Here is a 20,517-nt window from a genome sequence, read left to right as displayed (position 1 = left end):
GCTCATGGCAACACCAGATCCTTAACCCACTGAGCAAGGCCAGGGAATGAACCTGCAACCTCATCGTTCCTAGTCGGATTCGTTAACTACTGAGGCACGTCGGAAACTCCTGTAGGGACCCTTTTTTTTTTTTTTTCCTGCTTTTTAGGGCCACACCCACATCATATGGAGGTTTCCAGGCTAGGGGTCAAATTGGAGCTGTAGTTGCCGACCTGTGCCACAGCCACAGTGATGCAGGATCCAAGCAGCATCTGCGACTTACACCACAGCTCACAGCAACACTGGATCCTTAACCCACTGAGCAAGGCCAGGGATTGAATCTGCTTCCTCATGGATGCTAGTCAGATTCATTAACTGCTGAAACAGGACAGAACTCCCTGTAGTGACTGTTTTTTACAGTTCAACAAATATCAAGGATGGCCAACAGCTACCAGAAGCTAGAAAGGCAAGGAAGGATTTTTCCCCTACAGATGTCAAAAGAGTGTGGCTCTGCCGACCTCTTAGTTTTGGAAGTCTGACCTCCAAGAACTGTGAGAGGATACATTGTTTTGATTTGTTTTGTTTTATGGCTGCACCCTTGGTATGTGAAAGTTCGGGGACCAGGGACTGAATCTGAGCTGCAGCTATGACTTACGCCATAGATGCAGCAATGCCAGATCCTTTAACCCACTGCCAGGGATGGAACCCCTCCTCCATAGCAACCTGAGTCACTGCAGTGGGATTCTTAGTCCACTTCGCCACAGCAGGAATCCCAGATTTTTGTTGTTTTAAGGCCCCTCCCTTTTTGTGGTAGTTTGTTACTCAGCTCTAAGAAACAGACACTGGGCCTCAGCTTCCTTGTCTAGAAAAAGGGGAGATGCTGCAATTGCCCACATTTAATGAAAATTTGAATTAAGGCAAATCTAAACAATATACTAAAATATCAATGAAATCTTTCTTTATGCTCAAAATTGGAAATATATGTATTTCCAAATATATGTATTTTTAATGTCTATCTTGGGAGATCCCATTTTGGTTCAGTGGGTTAAGAACCCAACATAGCCTCGGTTGAGTATGTGGGTTCAGTTCAATCTCTGGTCTTGCTCAGCAGGTTAAGAATATGGCACTGCTGTAGCTATGGTATAGGCTGGCAGCAGCAACTCCGATTTGACCCCTAACCTGGGAACTTTTTGCTGCAGGTGTGGCCGTAAAAAGAAAATAAAAATTATTCTGGAAGGAGTGATTTCAAAGCCCATGGAAATTTGTGCTGTTGCCTCTTGGCAGCTTTGTTGTAGCTGGTGAATCAGAATGAGGGCTGTAGCAGATGCTGCAGTGGCCTGTCCACATCTTACTGAGAGGCGCACCCATCTTCAGGTGTGGCTCCTCTCCAGAAAGTTCCCATTGGCCAATGAGAGTGATGCCTGGCAGCCAATGACTGGACAAGCCCTGGGGCGCTATTCATGCTCCAGTGGTCCCTGCAGGATCAGGCAGAACCTGGGTAACTCCTGAACTATATCTCTGCTTGGCTACTTCCCCTGCCAGGTCCTGCCTGCCTCAGGTGTTTCCTGACATGCGCATAGGAGCTCTCATCTCAGATCCCACTTCCACTCCCCACCTGGGACACTTGCCCACCTGGGAGTCACAGCTCCTGTCTCTGTGTCTCTGTTTGAGAAGGATGTACATGGGAAGGCAATCACTCTCTGGCTGCTATTTAAAACATTAGTGTAGTTTACAAATATCACTTGCATCCTCTAACTTCACCATCCAAATCCCGAAAAAACACCCCTAAAAATTAGTAACTTAAGAAAATGGATATGACAAAATGCTCCTTATAGAACCAACAACTATCCGAGTTCCCGCTGTAGCACAATGGGATCGGCGGCATCTTGGGAGCGCTGGGATGCAGGTTCAATCCCCAGCCTAGCACAGTGGGTAAAGGGTCTGGCATTGCTGCAGCTGTGACTTAGGTTGCAAAGGCAGCTCAGATCTGATCCCTGGCCCAGGAACTCCATATGCTGTGGGGTGGCAAAAATGAAAGAAGGAAAGAAAGAAAGAAAGAAAGAAAGAAAGAAAGAAAGAAAGAAAGAAAGAAAGAAAGAAAAGACTAATATCTGTTGTTAATAAAAGAGCCAGCAACTGTAGCAATAATCTGAGAAATGCAAAAGTAGTATCGAAGCAAAAAATTCACTCCTAAAATTTTGCACAGGAAATGGGTATCTCCTTTATCTTATATTTATTTCTAGGGGGAAGTGGTCTTCAATTATATGAGTGGCTTGGGCTAGGCCTCTCAGGATTCAATTTTCCCATTTATAAAATAGGGGTGGTGGGTCCTCCATGGGTTTGTTGTGAGGGTTCAATATGTTACTATCTTTGGTTCCTGCTGGTCATGAAAGCCTCATGACAGTGGCTACATTATTCTCCCTTGTGCAATTGGTCCTCTGCTAAATGAAATCTCTCTCCCTGCTCTTGGCTGAGGCTATGGTATAAACCAGGCTTGGGCTCTGGGTTCAAAACTACTCCCCCCCACAAGATCTGTCACTTACCCGCCTTTGAACCACAAGGATTTGGACATCTCTCCTTCTCCCCGGGCCTGCAGGACAGACAGTCAGAGATGGTCAGTGTGACTGCCCCTTCCCAGAGCAGCACAGGTGCCACAGCCACAACCATCTCCCCTTTGGGATGGGAGTCAGGAGGCCTGGGTCCTAGTCCTCTCTGTGTCCTTAGGGAGCTCACTGGCTTTCTTTGGGCCTTAGTTTGTCCATCTCTAAAGAAGAGGAGATACTCTCTGCCGCCAACTTCTGTCTCCTCGTGTCAAAATTGGGAATTTGTTAGCCTCATCTCCAACAAGAGCTTGTGCTCTGTAGTCCTGAGGTTCTCAGGAGCTGGGTCAACACTCATAATAACCCATTAGCCCCTAAATCCCCTCCACCCCCACCCCCTGGCCACCTTACCTGCTCATCTGATCCCATGCCTCAGGGCCTTTGCCTGAGCTGTGCCACCTGTTTGTATGCTCTCCCAGCCTCCATCTATCATTCAGGTCTCAGTGTAGACACAGATTCAGTGCCCCCCACCATGCAACTAAAGGGTGATATAGTGGAGGTGGCAGGAAAAGGAGAAGAGTCTGGCACTCTTTTCCAAAATGTTGAAGAATTTTGGACGTCATTTCACTCTTAACTGTCACCACCTCCTGGGAGTCTTCCTGATTGCCTTGGATTAGTTTTATGCTCCTTAGTTCTATGAAACCCAGAGATACCACTCACGTTTATTTTTCTTCTTATATCACTAGTTCCATCACAAAGGTAGCTGCTGTTTTTTCATTTGTTGATTTATTGAAAGTTATTCAACAGACTTTTTAGTCTATTCTTTCCTACCGTTTGAGTTTAGAACCACGAGAATGTATTACTTAGTAATTCTATTGTACAATTAATAAGAAATTTGATTGGGAAATTTTGTGACTCCGAAATTGATTGTCAAATACTTTGAGAGTCTGTTTAGGATCTCCTCCTGCCGGCCTCATCCCAGTTTGGAAGGTCACCTGGGTAATAACTCTACTCGACCCCCAGCCCAGAGCAGGCTGAATGAATGAAAGAGTAAATGAATGGCCTCCTTCCTGCTGCCCATCTGAACAGTCATTTTGACCCTGATGCTAATGCTACTTTTCACCTAATTACTTCTGCAATACTGAGCAGTCCTCAGACCTTTTCCCAACCCTGACACTAACACCCAGTGTAACCCCAAGCACTGACCTCTTCTCCTAACCTCAATTCTAACCCTGACCTCTGAACTTTGACTGCTGCCCTAATCTTGACCTATATCCCTATCCCTAATCTCTATCTCTGTCTGTGAACTTGGCCATAGCCATGACCTCAGCTTAATTTCAGCTCCAGATTCCAATTCACCTCTATTCTTTCCCTACTCAGAAATCCTAGGCTGCCCTGGGGGAGGCTGGATTGGGCCTTGGTGGGGCCAGCTGGTTGCAGAAGACAGCAGGCAAGCATGGGTAGGGCCAGGGAAGAATCAGATTAGGCGGGAGCTGGGCCAGGAATGCTGGGACTGTGACTGGGCAGGCATGGGTGGGGCTGAGGAAGGGTCAGGTTGCGCACAGAAGGAAGCAAGTTGGTGTGGGAGGAGCCATAGAAGAGCCAGATAAACGGAGGCCTGCTCCTACCATGGGGGTGGGGGAGTGGGCGTGGCCAGGCAGCCCATAGGCGTGGCGTTGGCCGATGTGGGCAGGGGCAGGGGCAGGGAAAAGACCCCAGGGTTTGGTGTTAAGGAGGAGTGGGGGAGATGGGCATGGCCAGCCTGGGCCATGGGTGGGGTGGGAAAGTGGGTGTGGCCAGGCTAGGTGTGATAGGACTGAGGCTTTCACTCACCTCCTGCAGCTGCAGTCGCACTTTGTTGAAGGCTCGTAGCCAGTTGGCCTTGGCCCTAGACATGGAATCCTGACCCTCCTGGATTTCCTCATCTTCTCGTGGCCTGAAACTGAGGCAAGGAGTTTCATGAGGCTTCATTCACGGCCAGCACTCACTCGACCCTCCACCCTCCTAGTGATGTTCGACCCTCCACAGCCTCCTTGGCTCTTCCAAGACATAAAGACCCACCCATGCCCCCTCTGATCAGCCTCAATAACTCTCCCAGCTTCTCACGTGCCCATCACCTCTCTGACACCCTAAGGTCCCCCTTCCACCTTCCTGGGCCTTCTGAAACTTTGCCATCCTATTTGCCCAGGATTCTTCTGATGCCTTTTTTGTAACCTCTCCAATCCTGGCAAGCCCTCCAGCCCCTCACAACCCCTAAGACTCCTTCATGATCTGCTTGACCCCCTCTGACCCCACTGAGCCCCTTCTGACCTCCTAGACCCATCTAGATCCCTTCAATAAGACCGTGACCCTGTGACAACCTCCCCGCCACATTCCCTGGGACCAAATTAACCACATCATGACACCACTGGCCCTGGGACATTGTGATGGCCCCTCAGCCCCTTCCCATTACCTCTCCTCAGCCTTGGGGGGCTCTGGCTCAAGCTCCTGCTCAGTTGCAGGCACCTCCTCAGGCAAGGCTGGCTCAGGGGCTGCCTTGGCCACGTCAGGGACCCCCGAGGGTACAGCTGAAGCCTTGTCCTTCTCAGGAGCAGCGGGTGGGAGGCTGACACGCTTGAATTCTTTGGGCTCAGCCACAGCCACCTCCTCCTGCTGGGTGTAGCCACGGATGTCATCTGGCACCTCCTCCTCTTCCTCTAGTTCTTCCTCATCCTCAGGCAGCTCCTCCTCCTCCTCTTCCAGGAAGTCCTCCAGCTCCTCATCCAGCTCCTCATCCAGCTCCTCATCCAGCTCATCCTCATCCTGGTCCCAGCGCGGCGAGTCCTTGTGGTAGCTGACTGAGCTGTGGCAGGAGTGGTAGGAGTCCCGGTCCCGCTCATCCTCCAGCTCAGAGCCCTGCAGGCTCTGCTCGTCTGGGTCAAAGTCCTCACTCAGCTGTGAGCTGCCTTGGCTCAGCTCTCCTGAGGAGGCATAACGGCTGCTACCTGTGGGGCTGAAGGGACAGGCTGGGGCTCAGGAGCTGGAGCACAAAGCCACTGCCCCTTCCCGTCCTGGTTGCACAGATTCCATCCTTCAATAGTTCCCTGGATTGGTCATTCCCCAGATTCCCAGCATTGGTGGAGCACTGCTGGGTACCAGGAAAGCACAGCCATGAACAAAAGAGACCTCCCCCCCCCCAAAAAAAAATCCCTGTTCTGGAATTCCTGCTGTGGCATAGTGCATTAAAAGTCTGACTACAGTGGCTCAGTGGCTGCGGAGGTTCAGGTTTGATCCTTGGCCTGATGCAGTGGGTTAAAGGATCTGGCATTGCTGCAGCTGTGGCTTGGATTTAGTCCCTGGCCCAGGAATTCCCATATGTTACAGATGTGGCCATTAAGAAAAAAAAAAAAAAAAAAAAAATCCCTGTTCTTGGAGCATTTACCCTTTCCAGCGATAGGCAAGAAAACCAGATCAATGACCCATTGGTGATCTACTGTGCGCCACTCCTGTCCATTCATTGTTGAGGCTGCAAATGCTTCACCCACATGTTGGGAACCCTAAATCAGTGTCCCTGCTACAGTCCCCTTGGAGACCTAGTGCTTCCAAAATTTAAGCAGAGCTTCACCTTGGCTCTTGATGTGCCCTGTCACCCCCATCTCAACCAGGTCCTCCCTCTGCTGAGCCCCTCCATTCACCAGGGACCAGGGCCTCCCTGCCTTCACCCTTTGCCCCAGCTGATCCTGCAGTGGGTCCCCTCAGCTCCACCCTCAGCAAACATATGTAAAGCACATCCATTTCCTTGAACCCTGGGCCCCACCCTAGTCAGGGCTCTGCCATCTCCACTAGATGCTGCCCCAAAGTCCGTATCTCTCCTGGATGGTACTTTTTCCCCTGGCAGCTGCAAAAGGGCTTATTGGAATCATAAAGCCAATCACAGACCTCCCCGTTCCAAATCCTATGACAGCTCCCTCAAAATAAAGCTATACACTGCACCCCTGTGTGGTCAAACCCTCCAACCTCCCCACTCCCATCTCTGTCCATCCTCCCTTTTCTCCCTGCTCCAGCCACATTGGCATCCTCACCATCTCTCCAACACCCTAAATTGTACTCACCTCTGGGCCTTTGCATTGTACACAAGTGTTCCTCTGCCAGGAACTTTCTTCCTCACCTGCTTTACCCAGAAAAGTCCTTTGGTGCCTACTGAAACAGCGCTTCTTTGAGCGAGTCTCTCCCACCCTCTGGCTACCCCTAACCCCCTTTTATGCACCCTGGATCGCCCTCAACATGACCAGGAAGAAATATCTATCTCTACCTGAAGGCAGGCAGCAGGACACATGGGCCACCTCTTGTCCCTCTTCTCAACACTCATTCAGTCACTCAACAAACAGCATTCCTTGTCTTGAATACTTCCTTCACTCTCTGTGACTGGGGCCCTCGTCCCTCACCAGCCCCTGGGATGCTGTAGGAATCAAACAGGGGTTTTTCCCTCTAGTCCTTGCTTGCTAAGTTACATGTACGCTTGGTTGCTTTTTAGTGCCTGTCCTTAAAGACTGTGACGATGGAAGATCAGCAAGTATTATTTGGCTGGAAAGGACTCCGAGGCCCCTATGCTAGTAAATACTGCTGAAGTCCACCCCAGTACATCCTGGGATCCCAAGTGAGGGGGGGGGGCAGCCTAGGACTGGGACTTCCCACACAAGCCTGGATGTGTCCATCCGTGACCTTGGGCACCACATAAACAGCCCCAGGTGGCAAGATGGTGGGAAGCAGTGGTCACCAAGATTCCTCTAATCCCAGATCTCATATTCTGGGTCCAACACAGTTTTGACCCCAGACGCCTCCCCTCCATGTCCTTGAGTCAGTCACCAAGGGCCTCTGGGCATGATCTGACCGTGACTGCCTCTCCAGCCTTTAGCTGAGCTGTTTTCTCTGCCTGGAATTCCTCTCCTCAGACTCCACATTTATATATCAAGGACTGGCTCCCAGGCACCCTCCTCCAGGAAGTCCTCCCTGCCCTTCCCCATTGCAGGGTTGTCCAGGTGTGTTCCTTCCTCCAGCCAAGCCCAGACCTGCAGGATGGAATGTCTGTGTCCAGCTCTGGCTCCCCAGCCTCTGGGGGTCCAGCACCAAAGAGCTCAGGGCAGCAAGGCAAGGATGCCTGGGACAATGGCTTGAGTCACTCTCAGGGGAACTCAGGCAATTTCTACCTCTGTCTCCCCTCCCTACCCGTAAAACCTGTCTGTGGTGAGAGTGGAGGGGGCTCCTCGTTTTCCACTACCCCATTCTATCTCAGGAATGCTTACAATAGACAGACTCCCCCTGGGGCAGGAGGACACACCAGAGGCCAGAGATGGATAAGGAGTGGCCAACACAAACAGGATAGGAGCCCAATCTGGGACCAGCTCTTGGACACACTGCTCTGAGATCCAGGCAACTTGCTTCCACTCTTTGAGCCTCAGTTTCCCTATCCATAAGACGGGTACTCTTCTGCTTTTCTTCCTCTAAGAGAAGACTTTTCCATCTTTTAAAAGAGTTAATCTTGGAGATCCTGTTGTGGCACAGTGGAAACTAGTATCCATTAGGATGGGGGTTTGATCACTGGCCTCACTCAGTGGGTTAAGGATCCAGCATTGCCATGAGCTGCAGTGCAGGTTACAGATGCAGCTGGGATCCAGCACTGCTGTGGCTGTGGCATAGGCTGGCATCTGTAGCTCCAATTCAACCCCTAGCCTGGGAACTTCCGTATACCAAAGGTGCGGCCCTTCAAAGGAAAAAAAAAAAAAAGAGTTAATCTTTTATTAATACTTGATATCTCATTGTCCTTTCAGTTGTTTCCAATGCATGGAAACTTTGTTTCAATAATCACTTAAGTCCCAGCCAGCTGAAATGTGCAAATGAATGATGTACAAATTGTAGAGGTTGCAAAAATTTTAGGAGAAGCTGTTAAGGAGATGGGAGTGCTTCTGAAGATATTTTGAATAAGGAAGTCATGAATACAAAGGAAAGGAATCTAGTTCTTTGTTTTCTAGACGGTTCAAGCACAAAGGATTTGAATGAAGAATGCTAGTCCAGACTAAGACTAATTCTATTCCCACCTGTGCCACTAAATGTTTTACCTTGAGTACGTCATTTCAATTCCTTGGACCTAAAAAATTAAGAAGCTAGACTAAATGCTCAATCTTTTAAAAAATTTCTTCTAAAACATTCCATCTATGAGTTTCCATCATGGTGCAGCAGAAACAAATCCGACTAGGAACCATGAGGTTGCGGATTCAATCCCTGGCCTCGCTCAGTGGGTTGGGGATCCAGGGTTGCCAGGAGCTGTGGTGTGGGTCACAGATGCGTCTTGGATCCTGCGTTGCTGCGGCTGTGGTATAGGCCAGAAGCTGTACCTCGGATTAGACCCCTAGCCCGGGAACCTCCATATGCTGCGAGTGTGGCCCTAAAAAGCAAAAATAACCCCATTATATTGGATTATTGCTTATATGCATTATATTTATATTTATATGCATTATATTGGATATATTGTTTATACGCAAAAAACATTATATTGGATGATGTTAAAGACTGAGTAGAGGAGTTCCCATCATGGTGCAGTGGTTAACGAATCCGACTAGGAACCATGAAGTTGCGGATTCAATCCCTGGCCTTGCTCAGTGGGTTAATGATCCAGTGTTGCCATGAGCTGCGGTGTAGGTTGCAGACCTGGCTTGGACCCCGAGTTGCTGTGGCTCTGACGTAGGCCAGTGGCTACAGCTCCAATTCCACCCCTAGCCTGGGAACCCCCATATGCTGCGGGAGCGGCCCAAGAAATAGCAAAAAGACAAAAAAGAAAAAAAAAGAAAAAAAGAAAAAAAGACTGAGTAGAAAGCCTATGAAGGTTTGCTTCAAACTGTGTTTTACTCTGCAGGGTTGTCTAGTAGAAATTCTAGCAAATGGAAATGTTTTGTGTCCTCACTGTCCAACACTCTAGCCACTATCCACAGGTGCATGGCTCTTGAGCACTCGAAAGGTGTCCAGTGCAGTAAGTGCTCAATAAACCATCATTCTTTTTCTTGCTTATAGACTAGATATAGCAGCCCAGGATCAGGGTGAGGTAAGTGAGGCTGAGTCCTGCAAGTGCAAGGTCAGATCCTGTCTTTCCTTAAAATTTTATATTTTACTCAGCATAGATTTTTAGAAAATTTCATTGAAGAATAACTTGCATACAACAAAATCCACTCTTATGAAAGTACATTTTGGCGAATTTTTTTTCATGGATTTTTTTGGGGAGAGGGGCATTCGTTTTGATTTTTTTTTTTTTTTTTTTTTTTTTTTTTTTTTTTAAGGGCCGCATCGGTGGCATATGGAAGTTCCCAGGCTAGGGGTCGAATTGGGGCTGCAGCTGCTGGCCAACACCACAGCCATCGCAACACCAGATCCCACTGAGTGAGGTCAGGGATTGATCCTGTGTTCTCATGGATATTAGTCGGGTTCATTACTGCTGAGCCATGACAGGAATTCCTGTTTTGATTTTTTAAAAATATTGCATTAGGAGTTTCTGCTGTGGCGTAATGGGATAGGAATCTGACTGCAGCACCTCAGTCATTGCGGAGGTGCGGGTTCGATCCCCAGCTGGGTGCAGTGGGTTAAAGAATCCAGCGTTGCTGCAGCTGTGGCTCAGATTCAGTCCTTGGCCTCGGAAACATATATGCCACAGGCGTGGCCATAAAAAAAAAATTGCATGGATATATTATTTCTAATGATGACTGAGGTTTTTGCCCCCCACCTTTTGTGTGTGTGTTTTTAGGGCCACACCTGGGGCATATAGAGGTTTCCAGGCTAGGGATCAAATTGGAGCTGAAGCTACTGGCCTACACAACAGCTCATGGCAACACTAGATCCTTAACCCACTGAGCGAGGCCAGGAATCGAACCTGTGTCCTCATGGATAATAGTCAGGTTCGTTAACTGCTGAGCCATGAAAGGAACTCTGTTTTGAGCCCCTTTTAAGTTTTGTACTTGAGACAACTTCAAGTGTACCACACTCGCCCTAGCCTAGTCCTGGATGTAGTTACAGTTATTAGTGTGAGACAGTGTGAGACCCTAATATACCAGAGTTATACCAATTCTAGTATATCAGGGTCTCACACTAATAGGAGACCCTGGTGTTTGTGTGAACTGAGCCTAATATCTTAAAGAGATTATGGGGGTCATATTAATAGAAGTATAGTTTCAAAAACAGGGGAGTAAAGAGCACTCAAAATTTCCTTCCTGCACATCCTTTAATGAAGGAAATGTACTCTTTAGGGAGCAAATATTTTGGAAGAAGACCCATGACCAGAAATCCCCCAAGCCACTGCTTGCCACCCAGTGCCCAGTGTGTTCACCATTAACACTAGTCCTTATGACAACTGACCAACTGTGTGACCTCAGGCAAGTTTCTAAACCCCCTGTGCCTTGATTCCCCATTCTGTCAAATGGAACCAATTATAATCCCAATGAAAGGATGAAATGAGAAGATGAAGGGAAGGGCCTGGACCAGAGCTGGGCACATAGCTCCAAATACCATTATTCGTGCTATTTATCTAATAGTCACTATGTGGCACTTTGGGGCACCACCTTAAGTGCTTTACCTATATTCAACCTTTTATTTTATTTTATTTTATTTATTCTATTTTATTTTATTTACTTTTGGCCATGCCTGCAGCATGTGGAAGTTCCTGGGCCAGGGATCATTACAAGCCACAGCAGTAATCTGAGCCACAGCAGTGACAATGCCGGGTCCTTAAGTGCTAGTCCCCCAGGCAACTCCATTCAACCTTTTTAATATTGTGTTCGCTATTGTTCTGTTGAGAAACCAGGACTGCGGGCATCAGGTCAGTGAGGAGGGGCGGCAGGCACGAATTTCAGTCTGATGGGCTCAAGGACCAACATATTGCACCCATGCAAGCCAGGGGACCCACTTATGGAGTAGGTCTAGGGACAGCCTACTTTCAAAAGAGCAGTGATGGTGGCCAGACTGATCAGGGCTGGATCTCGGGTCACTGTGCCCATGCTTGCCAGTCAGGAACACAGTGTCAGGGGCCACCAGAAGGGCTGGGTAGGACCTTGAGCCAGCTGCAGGCTGGGAGTCTTTCCCAACATCACTATGCTTCACCTCCCCCACCCCATTAATGATCATCTCTCCCTCCACCCACCCACCCCCTGCCCAATTAGAGAATACACAGGGAACATAGGCTTTTCAAAAGAGTGCCAATGAGTCCCCATATTTCAAGGGAACCTCTTAGGGGCTTCTTTTTTTTAGGGCTACTACCACAGCAAATGGAAGTTCCCAGTCTAGGGGTTGAATTGGAGCCGCAGCTGCCTACACCACAGCCTCAGCAATGCAGGATCTGAGTCATGTCTGAGACCTACAGCACAGCTCATGGCAATGCTGGATCCTTAACCCACTGAGCAAGGCGAACCTGTGTCCTCGTCGATACTAGTCAGGTTTGTTACCACTGCACCACCATGGGAACTCTCTTAAGGGCTTCTTGACTTCCTTCTCTTCCTTCAGCTAAAGCAGACCCCCTTTCATCAAGCTTGCAGAGTTGTCTCCCAAGATTTTGGGTAAAGAAAAGGTTCTACTGCTTACCAGAAAGTATGGATGTTGCTTTTGTAGACCCCACTTTCCTCTGCCCCTAGCTCCCTCCAGCTCCCTACTTCTCCCTCTACTCCAGGAGATAAGCCAGATACACACACACACACACACACACACACACACACACACACACACACACACACGAACACGCACACACACACACACACCCTCCCCTCCACAGTAACTACCTGAGGGCACGAGGTTCGGAAAACTCCTCATAACTGTGCATGGAGTCACTGTAGGATTCCCGGGAACCCAGGGGTGGTGGGCGGACAGAATATTGGTGGACCGAGGCATTGGGCTGGGATGTAGTATAATAGGGTGGTGGGATGCTGTTGCTTGTCTCACTGCGGTAGTCACTGTCACGATCATCCACTGCACTGTCAGGGTCATCGTCTGGAAGAGAGAGGAGGTGAGGGGAAAGAGTGAAGAGGGGAGGGAGAGAGAGCACCCAATGGAGGCCAACACAGTCTCTCAGACTTAGGGGATCTTCACTAGCTGCTAACCCAAGAAGAGGAATCTACCAGTGTGAATGAAAGATCTTGGGTCATGTTAATAGAGGTATAGGCTTTAGAATAAGGGAGGTGAAAACACTGCTTTGCTGTATGTGGGTCAAACTGGACCTAGAGTCTGCGGTCCAGGGTGGGTTCTAAAATTCAAAGAGGACAGGGACAAATTGGAAGATGTCTTTCAGCTCATATGTGAGAATGGACTTTACTAAGGTCCAGGCTCTCTGAAAACATATGGGTTTTTCCATCAGGCAGTGAGCGTGCCATAACAGGAGTCACACAAACACTTGGGGAAGTTGGAGGGAGATCAAGAGCACAGGTAGAACATAAATGCCCTTTAACCCTCAGAAATGTCTTGATATCTGAGGATGGGGACCACAAACCTGAACTCACAGCAAAGTACTGTCTACCTCAAAAAGATTAAATTCTTAGGTTGGCAAGACCACCACGCAACCAGAATTTATCACTCAAATGGAGCAGGGCAGAGTTGCCAAACTTCAAGGGTTTAATAGGAATTAAGGATATTTTGTTTTGGTTTGTTTTCCATAGTAACAGATTGTCTTTCTAGAGAAAATGGTCTCAAAGGATGTAAGACTGTGGTGGGAAAGGAGAGATTCAATGTATTTAGAAAGCAACAGTTGAGTTGAAAAGAAGTGAGTTGGCCCACCTTCCTAAAATTCCTGATTGGGGGCCCATGTACACTTGGCCATGGTATCAGTTTGCTGGTGATTTTAACCACCAAGGAGGTGCCATGGACTTTTTGATTACACCTTTAAGTATTTTGGCCCCCCTCCCAGATAAACTTTTTTTTGTTTTATTATTTTAACTTTTAAAAAAAGGTTTTTTGGTTTTTGGTTTTGTGCATGGTTTTTTTGTTTGTTTGTTTGTTTTTTGTTTTTTTTTGTCTTTTTAGGGCCGCACCCGCAGCATATGGAAGTTCCCAGGCTAGGGGTCAAATCTGAGCTGTAGCTGCCAGCCTACACCATAGCCACAGCAATGCCAGATCTGAGCCACGTCTGTGACCTACCCCACAGCTCACAGTAATCCTGGATCCTCAACCCACTGATCAAGGCCAGGGCTCGAACCAACTATGGATAGTAGTTGGGTTTGTTACCACTGAGCCACCACAGGAACTCCAAAAAAAAGCTTTTTTTCTTTTTATGGCCACACCTATTGCATATGGAAGTTCCCAGGCCAGGGGTCAAATCGGAGCTGCAGCTGCTGGCCTGTGCCACAGCCACAGCAACGCTGGATCTGAGCCACATCTGCAACCTACACTGCAGCTTGCAGCAACAGTGGATTCTTAACACCCTGAGCAAGGCCAGGTATTGAACCTGCATCCTCACAGAGACAACGTCAGGTTCCTAACCTGCTGAGCCATGACGGGAATCCTATTTTAAATTTCAAATTCTTTTTCCACTAGTAGATCCTATTCCTATATATTCAGAAACAGGTTAAAATTTTTAATATGGTAAACTGTTCAAAAATTAAATTCATACTTCGCATAGAACTAGCTATTGGATTTATTCTCTAGTTGTCTTCAGAAAAACCTTAAATTCATTTTTAGCCAACAAAGCTGGCCTTACCAAGCTGACACTGGCTTCCTGGTTTTTCATTTAACTTGAGCCACTATGACCTGCAAGCTTTTTATCCCGTCCCTGCCATATGACTGCTAGTTGATGTGCTGTGTGCTGAGTGTGCTAGCGTTATAGGCACAAGCAGATGTAAATTTCGACAAGTTAGATTTGTGGGATTCACTGTGAAACTGCGATGCTCTAAAGGCCTGAAGCCTGAAACTCGAGACAATTTGTCAGTGTCATCAAATTGCCCCCTAACCAGCTTTTTTTTCTTTTTTTTTTTTGGCCACCCCCAAGACATGCAGAAGTTCCTAGGCCAGGGATCAAACCTGAGCCACAGCAGTGACAACGCCAGATCCTTAACACTCTAGGCCACCAAGGAACTCCTAACCAACTTGTTTTCTACCCAGTTCTCTGGGTTTATAGTCTACCAATTTGCCCTCAATCAGACTGAGATGTTTCTAACCAAATCAGGGTGTGTGTTCACCAAATTATTTTTTTTTCTGACAAATTATGTTTTAGAGGGGTAAATTTCTTTCTTTCTTTCTTTCTTTCTTTCTTTCTTTCTTTCTTTCTTTCTTTCTTTCTTTCTTTCTTTCTTTCTTTCTTTCTTTCTTCCTTTCTTCCTTTCTTCCTTTCTTTCTTTCCTTCTCTCTCTCTCTCTCTCTCTTTCTTTCTTTCTTTCTTCTTTTTTCTGTCTTTTAGGACTGCACCTGCGGCATTTGGAGTTTCTCAGGATAGGGGTTGAATCAGAGAGCTATAGTCACCAGCCTACACCAGAGCCACAGCAATGCAGCATCCAAGCCGCATCTGCGACCTACACTACTGCTCATGGCAACACCGGATCCTTAACCCACTGAGCGAAGCCAGGGATGGAACCGGCATCCTCACAGATTCTAGTCAGATGGGTTTCCCCTAAGCCACAATGGGAACTCCACAAATTGCTTTCTATTGGATTCTTTCTGCTTTTGCCCAGGCTCTGCTCTTTACAAAATAGTTTTTGACCAAATTGCCTATTTCCGGATGAGGTATTTTCAGCCACTTTAATTTTGACAAAAAGGTCTGTTTTGGGCCCAATTGCCTTTGCTCTTCTTGACCCCATAATCAGCTTTTTGCTAAATTGGTTTTAATAAAATTGTTTTTTTATATTGCTTGTTTGTGGCAAACTGGTTGTGACCAAGCCTTCCGGTCTGCCAAATGCCTGTTTTGGCTGAATAGGCTTCTGATTGACCTGGTTTTGACAAAATTATTTTTTTGCTTTGTTTTGTTTTTGTTTTTTGGTTTTTGGTTTTTTGGGGTAGGTGGAAGCTCCCAGGCCAGTGACTGAACCTGAGCAACAGCAGCGGCTCAAGCTGCTGCAGTGACAACACCAGATCCTTAACCCATCACGCCACAAGGAAACTCCTGAAAAATTGTTTTGGATCAAAGTACTGCTGACCCTTGAGTAGTGCAAGGGTTAAGGATGCCAACCCAGTCAAAAATCCATATGTATGGGGGAGTTCCCATTGTGGCTCAGCAAGTTAAGGACCAAATTAAATATTCACAAGGATGTGAGTTTAATCCCTGATCTCACTCTGTGGGTTAAGGATCCAGCACTGCAAGCTGAGGCATAGGTCACAAATGCAGCCTGGATCTGGAGTTGTTGTGGCTGTGGTGTAGACCGGCAGCTGCAGCTTGATTCAACCCCTAGCCTGGGAACTTCCATTTGCCACAGGTGAGGCCGTAAAAAGAAAAAAAAAAAATCCGTGTGTAACTTTATAGTTGGCCCTCCACATACACAATTTGCATCCAGGGATTCAACCAACTAGGGATTGTATAGCCCTGTGGTATAATTTATTAAAAATAATCCACATAGGCGATCCCCTGCTGTTGCACAAAGGAATTGGTGGCATCTCTGAAGTGCTGGGATGCAGGTTCTATCCCCAGCACAGTGGGTTAAGGATGCAGAGTTACCGCAGGTGTGGTGTAGGTCACAACTGTGTCTTGGATCTGATCCCTGGCCCAGGTACTCCATATGCCCGTAGGCAGCCAAAAAAGAAAAAACAAAAAAATAATAATCCACATATAAGTGGACCCGTACAGTTCAAACCTATGTTGTTGAAGGGTCAACTGTATTTGTGAACAAATTTCCTGATCTTGGAGGGAGGGTGGAGTGGAGCTTGTCCATCAGGATACGAGGATGGGGTGGAGGAGCCCCTGGTTGGTGGAGTAGAGATTAGGAGATAGATTGACGCTCAGTCTAGAGGATTGGATTTCTCTGAAAAGGGAGCTATTTCTTAGGGAGAAAGATGATCTTCCAGTTTGGGGAGGGGGTAGCTTGCTTCCTTCCCCTGGGGGCAAACTGGAGGAAGAGGATGGAGGGGAAATTCGGAAACTGAGGTCCTGAGAGTGATATCTGCCTGGGCTCCCTGCCCAGTTGCTCTGTCTGAGACCCTCTCCCCTCCCCAGCCACCAGGCTCTGAGTGACTTTGGGGCCCAGGTAGAGGAGGAGGAAGATGGGGAGACAAAAAGAGGAAGGAGTCACAGGAGAGGAGATGAGGTTATACATGGGGAACAGCGGGTGGGAGGATCACAGTGCCCAGCTGGAGACAGGCAGGTCTCCTGTCTAAATGCCCATCCCTCCCAGCTGAATCCCCTCCCACCCCCGTGGAGGTACCCACTCCCCACCAGACAGAGCAGGACCCTCAAGACAGATGTGAACGATCGGGAGCAGGAGGGCACAAGCAGGGTCTCGCTCGTCCTCTGGCCCCAATGTGTCAGCCACAGGCTCCCCGCTTCTCTGAGCAGTGGCGTGGGGGCCTCAGGGTCACCGAGGCACCCACCTCCCCGTGGCCTCCCAGAACATCAAGCTGAGTACTTACTCTGCTGTTCACCCCAGCCAAAATAATTCCAGTTGCCTACAAAGAGAAGGGGCAGAGATAATAAAAGGGAGCAGGCAGAGAGGGAGGCATGGGGAGGGGGGCTCCCCCTGTCCTCCTCATTCTCCCCATCTGCTCCTCCCACCCAAGGACCCCATCCCCTTCTGCCCTGAGTATCTTCCTCGAGGATCACTTTAACCACTGAGTCTTCTTATGCCTTCACTCACCACCTTGGGAGGAAGGTGGGATATCCCCATTTTGCGACAAGACCACAGGCTTTGCCAGAAAGGAATAAAGATGGTATTTGGACCCGGGGTTTTCCGACTCCAAAGTCTTGGGTTAGCACTCCCCATTCCTTTCCCACCCCCACCCTGTCACCCAGATAATGAAAGAAACACTGAACTGGAAACCCTCAACTTTGAAACCCCCCAATGTTGGGTAGGTTTTTATTTTGAATCATTCTTCTCATTTTCTAGGTGAAGAAACAGGGTTCAGAGAGGTAGTGTGAACAGCTTAAAGTCACACAGCCTGAGGGTCAGGACCGGGGAGAGAACCACATTTTCCCCCACCTTATCTCTAGCATCTGGCATCTCAGAAAAAACCCACTTGGAGCAGAATTCTGACTTCTTTGACACTTGGCTCCCTCCTTGATGAAATGATGGTGATAAAACAGTCCCAAGAGAACTCAGAGGTAAGTGCTGGGTAGTAAATGTTGGTCTCTGTTCTCAAACTGAACCCACTTCTTGCTTTAGGTCATCTGGCAGGTGCTCTTTGTCATCTGCTCCTGCCCGTATCTGGCCTGGCCCTGCTCCCATCACAGTCCTTCAATGACCCCATTCTCCAGAGGGGGGGTTTGTAATATCTTCTGAGCAGTGATGACCCCTCCCCCAGGCAGGGAAGTCAAGGGACTTTCTCCATATTACACCCCCAGTTAGTGCAGGAATGGGATCCCTCAACTTTAGTCCTCCAGCCTCTCCCTCCACCAGGCTCCATCATCATATGTCCTGGGCATGTTGGGGGCAGGGGCGGGAAGGTGGGGGGGATGACAGATACAGAGGAGACTGAGAGGGCAGGAAAGGAGGATGGGAAAGCAGATGGAAAAGGAGAAAGAGGTTGAAAGGTAGGGTGGGAGCAAAGTGTCATGAGTGGGAGTTTTTCCCTGAGATTTTTCATTTTCTCCTCACTTCACAGGACTCGGAGAGCACTTTTAGGGGAAAGACACCTCCTAGGCTTGTGGAGACCTGGTCTGGATGCATCTGAATATCCAAAGGGCCAAGGAGGAGAAAAAAATCTTGAAAAGTCCGGCCTTGATGGAGGGGGCAGTCGGCAGAGGCGCATAGCGGCCATCATCATTGATGGATGTATTGCAGTAGAAAGAGAAGAAAACTTGGAGTCCCTCAGACCTGGGTTCAAACCCTGCTCTGCTGCCTGCCAGGTATATGACCTTGCAAGTCACTTATTTTCTTGGGCCTCAGTTTCTTTATCTAAGAAATGGGTGCATATCATCATGAGTTGGCAGGATTGTCTCTCTGCACCATCTCACTGTGGGCTGCCTGGGGTTTTCTGTGTTGGCTCCATGAAAGTTTGTTGAATGAGTTACAGGTCCTCATTCAGGATTTAATAAATAGAATTAAAGAGTCTGCAAAGGATTTTTAAAGCCTCTAGATGTCTTGGGTCCTTCCAAAATCTCTCAGAGTGAGAGAGTTACCAGGTATCCCATTTCAAAGAAAGGGACAATAAGGATCAGAGAGTGACAATGACATACCTATGGCCACATAGCAAGGCAGGGCTTAAATCCAAGTCCCAGATCCCTCTTTCCTCCACTACATTGTGAGCAGATACTGTGTGCTCTTAGGACTCATAAGGGGATGACCCATTCATTACATAGGACAGTCATGGGGTGGGGGAGGGATGAGGGTTTCAGCTGATGCCCAGGAAGGAATTGAGAGGTACTTACAACACTGGTTGCTGGGGACAGGAAGAGGCTTGTCTTGTTCATCCTGGAATGAATACTGAGGGGGATGGAACGAGAGAGCGTTTGTCTCAAGGAGGTGCCAGAAGCCAGAGGATCAGGATGATCCTCTGTTCTGCCCCATCCTGACTTCCCCCACCTCCTAAATCTTCTCCCTCTGGAGGGCAAGGATACAGATGTCCACAGAGAAATAAAGAGGGAAAGGGAGACGGTGAGAAAGCAGATATAAAAGAAAGAAAAAAGAGACACAGATGAAGGAAACAAATAGCGGAAAGGGAGAGAGAGAGAGAGGAGATAGAGAACACTGAGGCAGGGAGCTGAAGAAAGATGAGAGCTGAGGTTGGATAAAAATTACTAACATGTGAGTATTGCCCCTCTCCATCTACCTCCCACTAAAAAGTGTTCTAGCCTTGCCTACTATTTCTTCCCTGCCCCCACCTCCTGGAGACTGTCTTCTGGGCCACATTGGGTCTTTGCACTGTGAGAATACAGAGTGCAGAAGAGGAAAGAATATGGCATGGAAGAACAGAGATACAGGTGCTAGGGCTGGTGGGGAGGAAAAATTTTTAAAAAGTCTGAAAGTATGACTTGGGAAGTTGAGGGGTGTGAGGTAGTAAGGGAGTTTAAGACCCGTTATGGGGCCTCTATATCTCCTTAAGGGTATTTGGTAAACATGGAACTTGAGTTGATTGATATCATTATGTTACTGGTGGACCATATGTTCCTTGACACCATCATTGGTTTGAGACTGGACCACATGGGTCACTGATTTAGTCAGGTTACAAAGAGAGACACAGACATAGGGAAAGACAAGTGGAGAAAGAGAGACAGAGTAGAGGGCATGAGGAGACAAAGAGAGAGAGACAAGAAAAGAAGAGCCACCCCCACCCCCACTCCCCCAACGCTGCCAACGCTCACCTCATCCTGGTCCCGCATAGCATTCAGCTGCTCCAGCTTCTTGGCCCAGTAGCGTGCCTCCTCCTCAGGGATATCTGGAAACAGAGCCCTCGTTGTGAGCTGGGAAGCCCCTCCCTGCCCCTCAGCCTTCATTCAGTGCATCCTGAAGGCCTATTGGGCTGCTCTTCAGTGGATGGGAGAAGAGGAAAGGAGGACAGGGTGGCACCACAACCGGCACCCCCGCTGCCACCATACCACCCAGAGCTGCCTTGGGAATGGAGGGAGGATGGGAATCCTAGCATTCCAAGGGTGGGGATGCCATGGGTTCTTGGAAGGGTGATGTGGGAGAACTGAGCTACTTCCAGGAAAGGTTGAGAGGCTTCTCTGTGTGTCTGCCTTTGTTTATCTCTATATCTCTCTACATCTCTCTCTTTCTTTCTCTGTCTCTCTCTCTAAGACCATCTAGGACAGCTCAGACCAGAGCCCCTTAGATTGAAAAGCGCTTGCAGATCACTGGTGACATGCAAGAGCTAAAGTATACTCTGTATGCAGCAGGCACATATCTCTGCTGACTTGCTATACCCA

The 20,517-nt window shown here is 48.2% G+C and overlaps 1 protein-coding gene across 13 annotated transcripts in view; it reads right to left on the bottom strand.

The window, feature by feature from the left end:
• The window catches only part of UNC13A (unc-13 homolog A), a 72,090-nt gene that overhangs the window by 37,738 nt on the left and 13,835 nt on the right, over positions 1–20,517 (bottom strand). For 12 of the 13 annotated variants that reach the window (XM_021083543.1, XM_021083550.1, XM_021083551.1 and 9 more), the window contains 7 exons: positions 19,954–20,027; positions 19,021–19,075; positions 17,067–17,102; positions 12,308–12,515; positions 4,972–5,511; positions 4,353–4,461; positions 2,523–2,569 (listed from right to left, as the gene is read on the bottom strand). In XM_021083543.1, coding sequence (XP_020939202.1) covers positions 2,523–2,569; positions 4,353–4,461; positions 4,972–5,511; positions 12,308–12,515; positions 17,067–17,102; positions 19,021–19,075; positions 19,954–20,027 — 1,069 coding nt within the window. The remainder of the gene's footprint in view (positions 1–2,522; positions 2,570–4,352; positions 4,462–4,971; positions 5,512–12,307; positions 12,516–17,066; positions 17,103–19,020; positions 19,076–19,953; positions 20,028–20,517) is intronic. The other variant, XM_021083547.1, reaches the window with a different exon arrangement.

The sequence above is a fragment of the Sus scrofa genome, chromosome 2 (assembly GCF_000003025.6).
Source record: "Sus scrofa isolate TJ Tabasco breed Duroc chromosome 2, Sscrofa11.1, whole genome shotgun sequence".
Classification (NCBI taxonomy): domain Eukaryota; kingdom Metazoa; phylum Chordata; class Mammalia; order Artiodactyla; family Suidae; genus Sus; species Sus scrofa.
The sequence above is the reverse complement of the archived record's forward strand: the minus strand, read 5'-3'. Positions and strand labels throughout refer to the sequence as shown.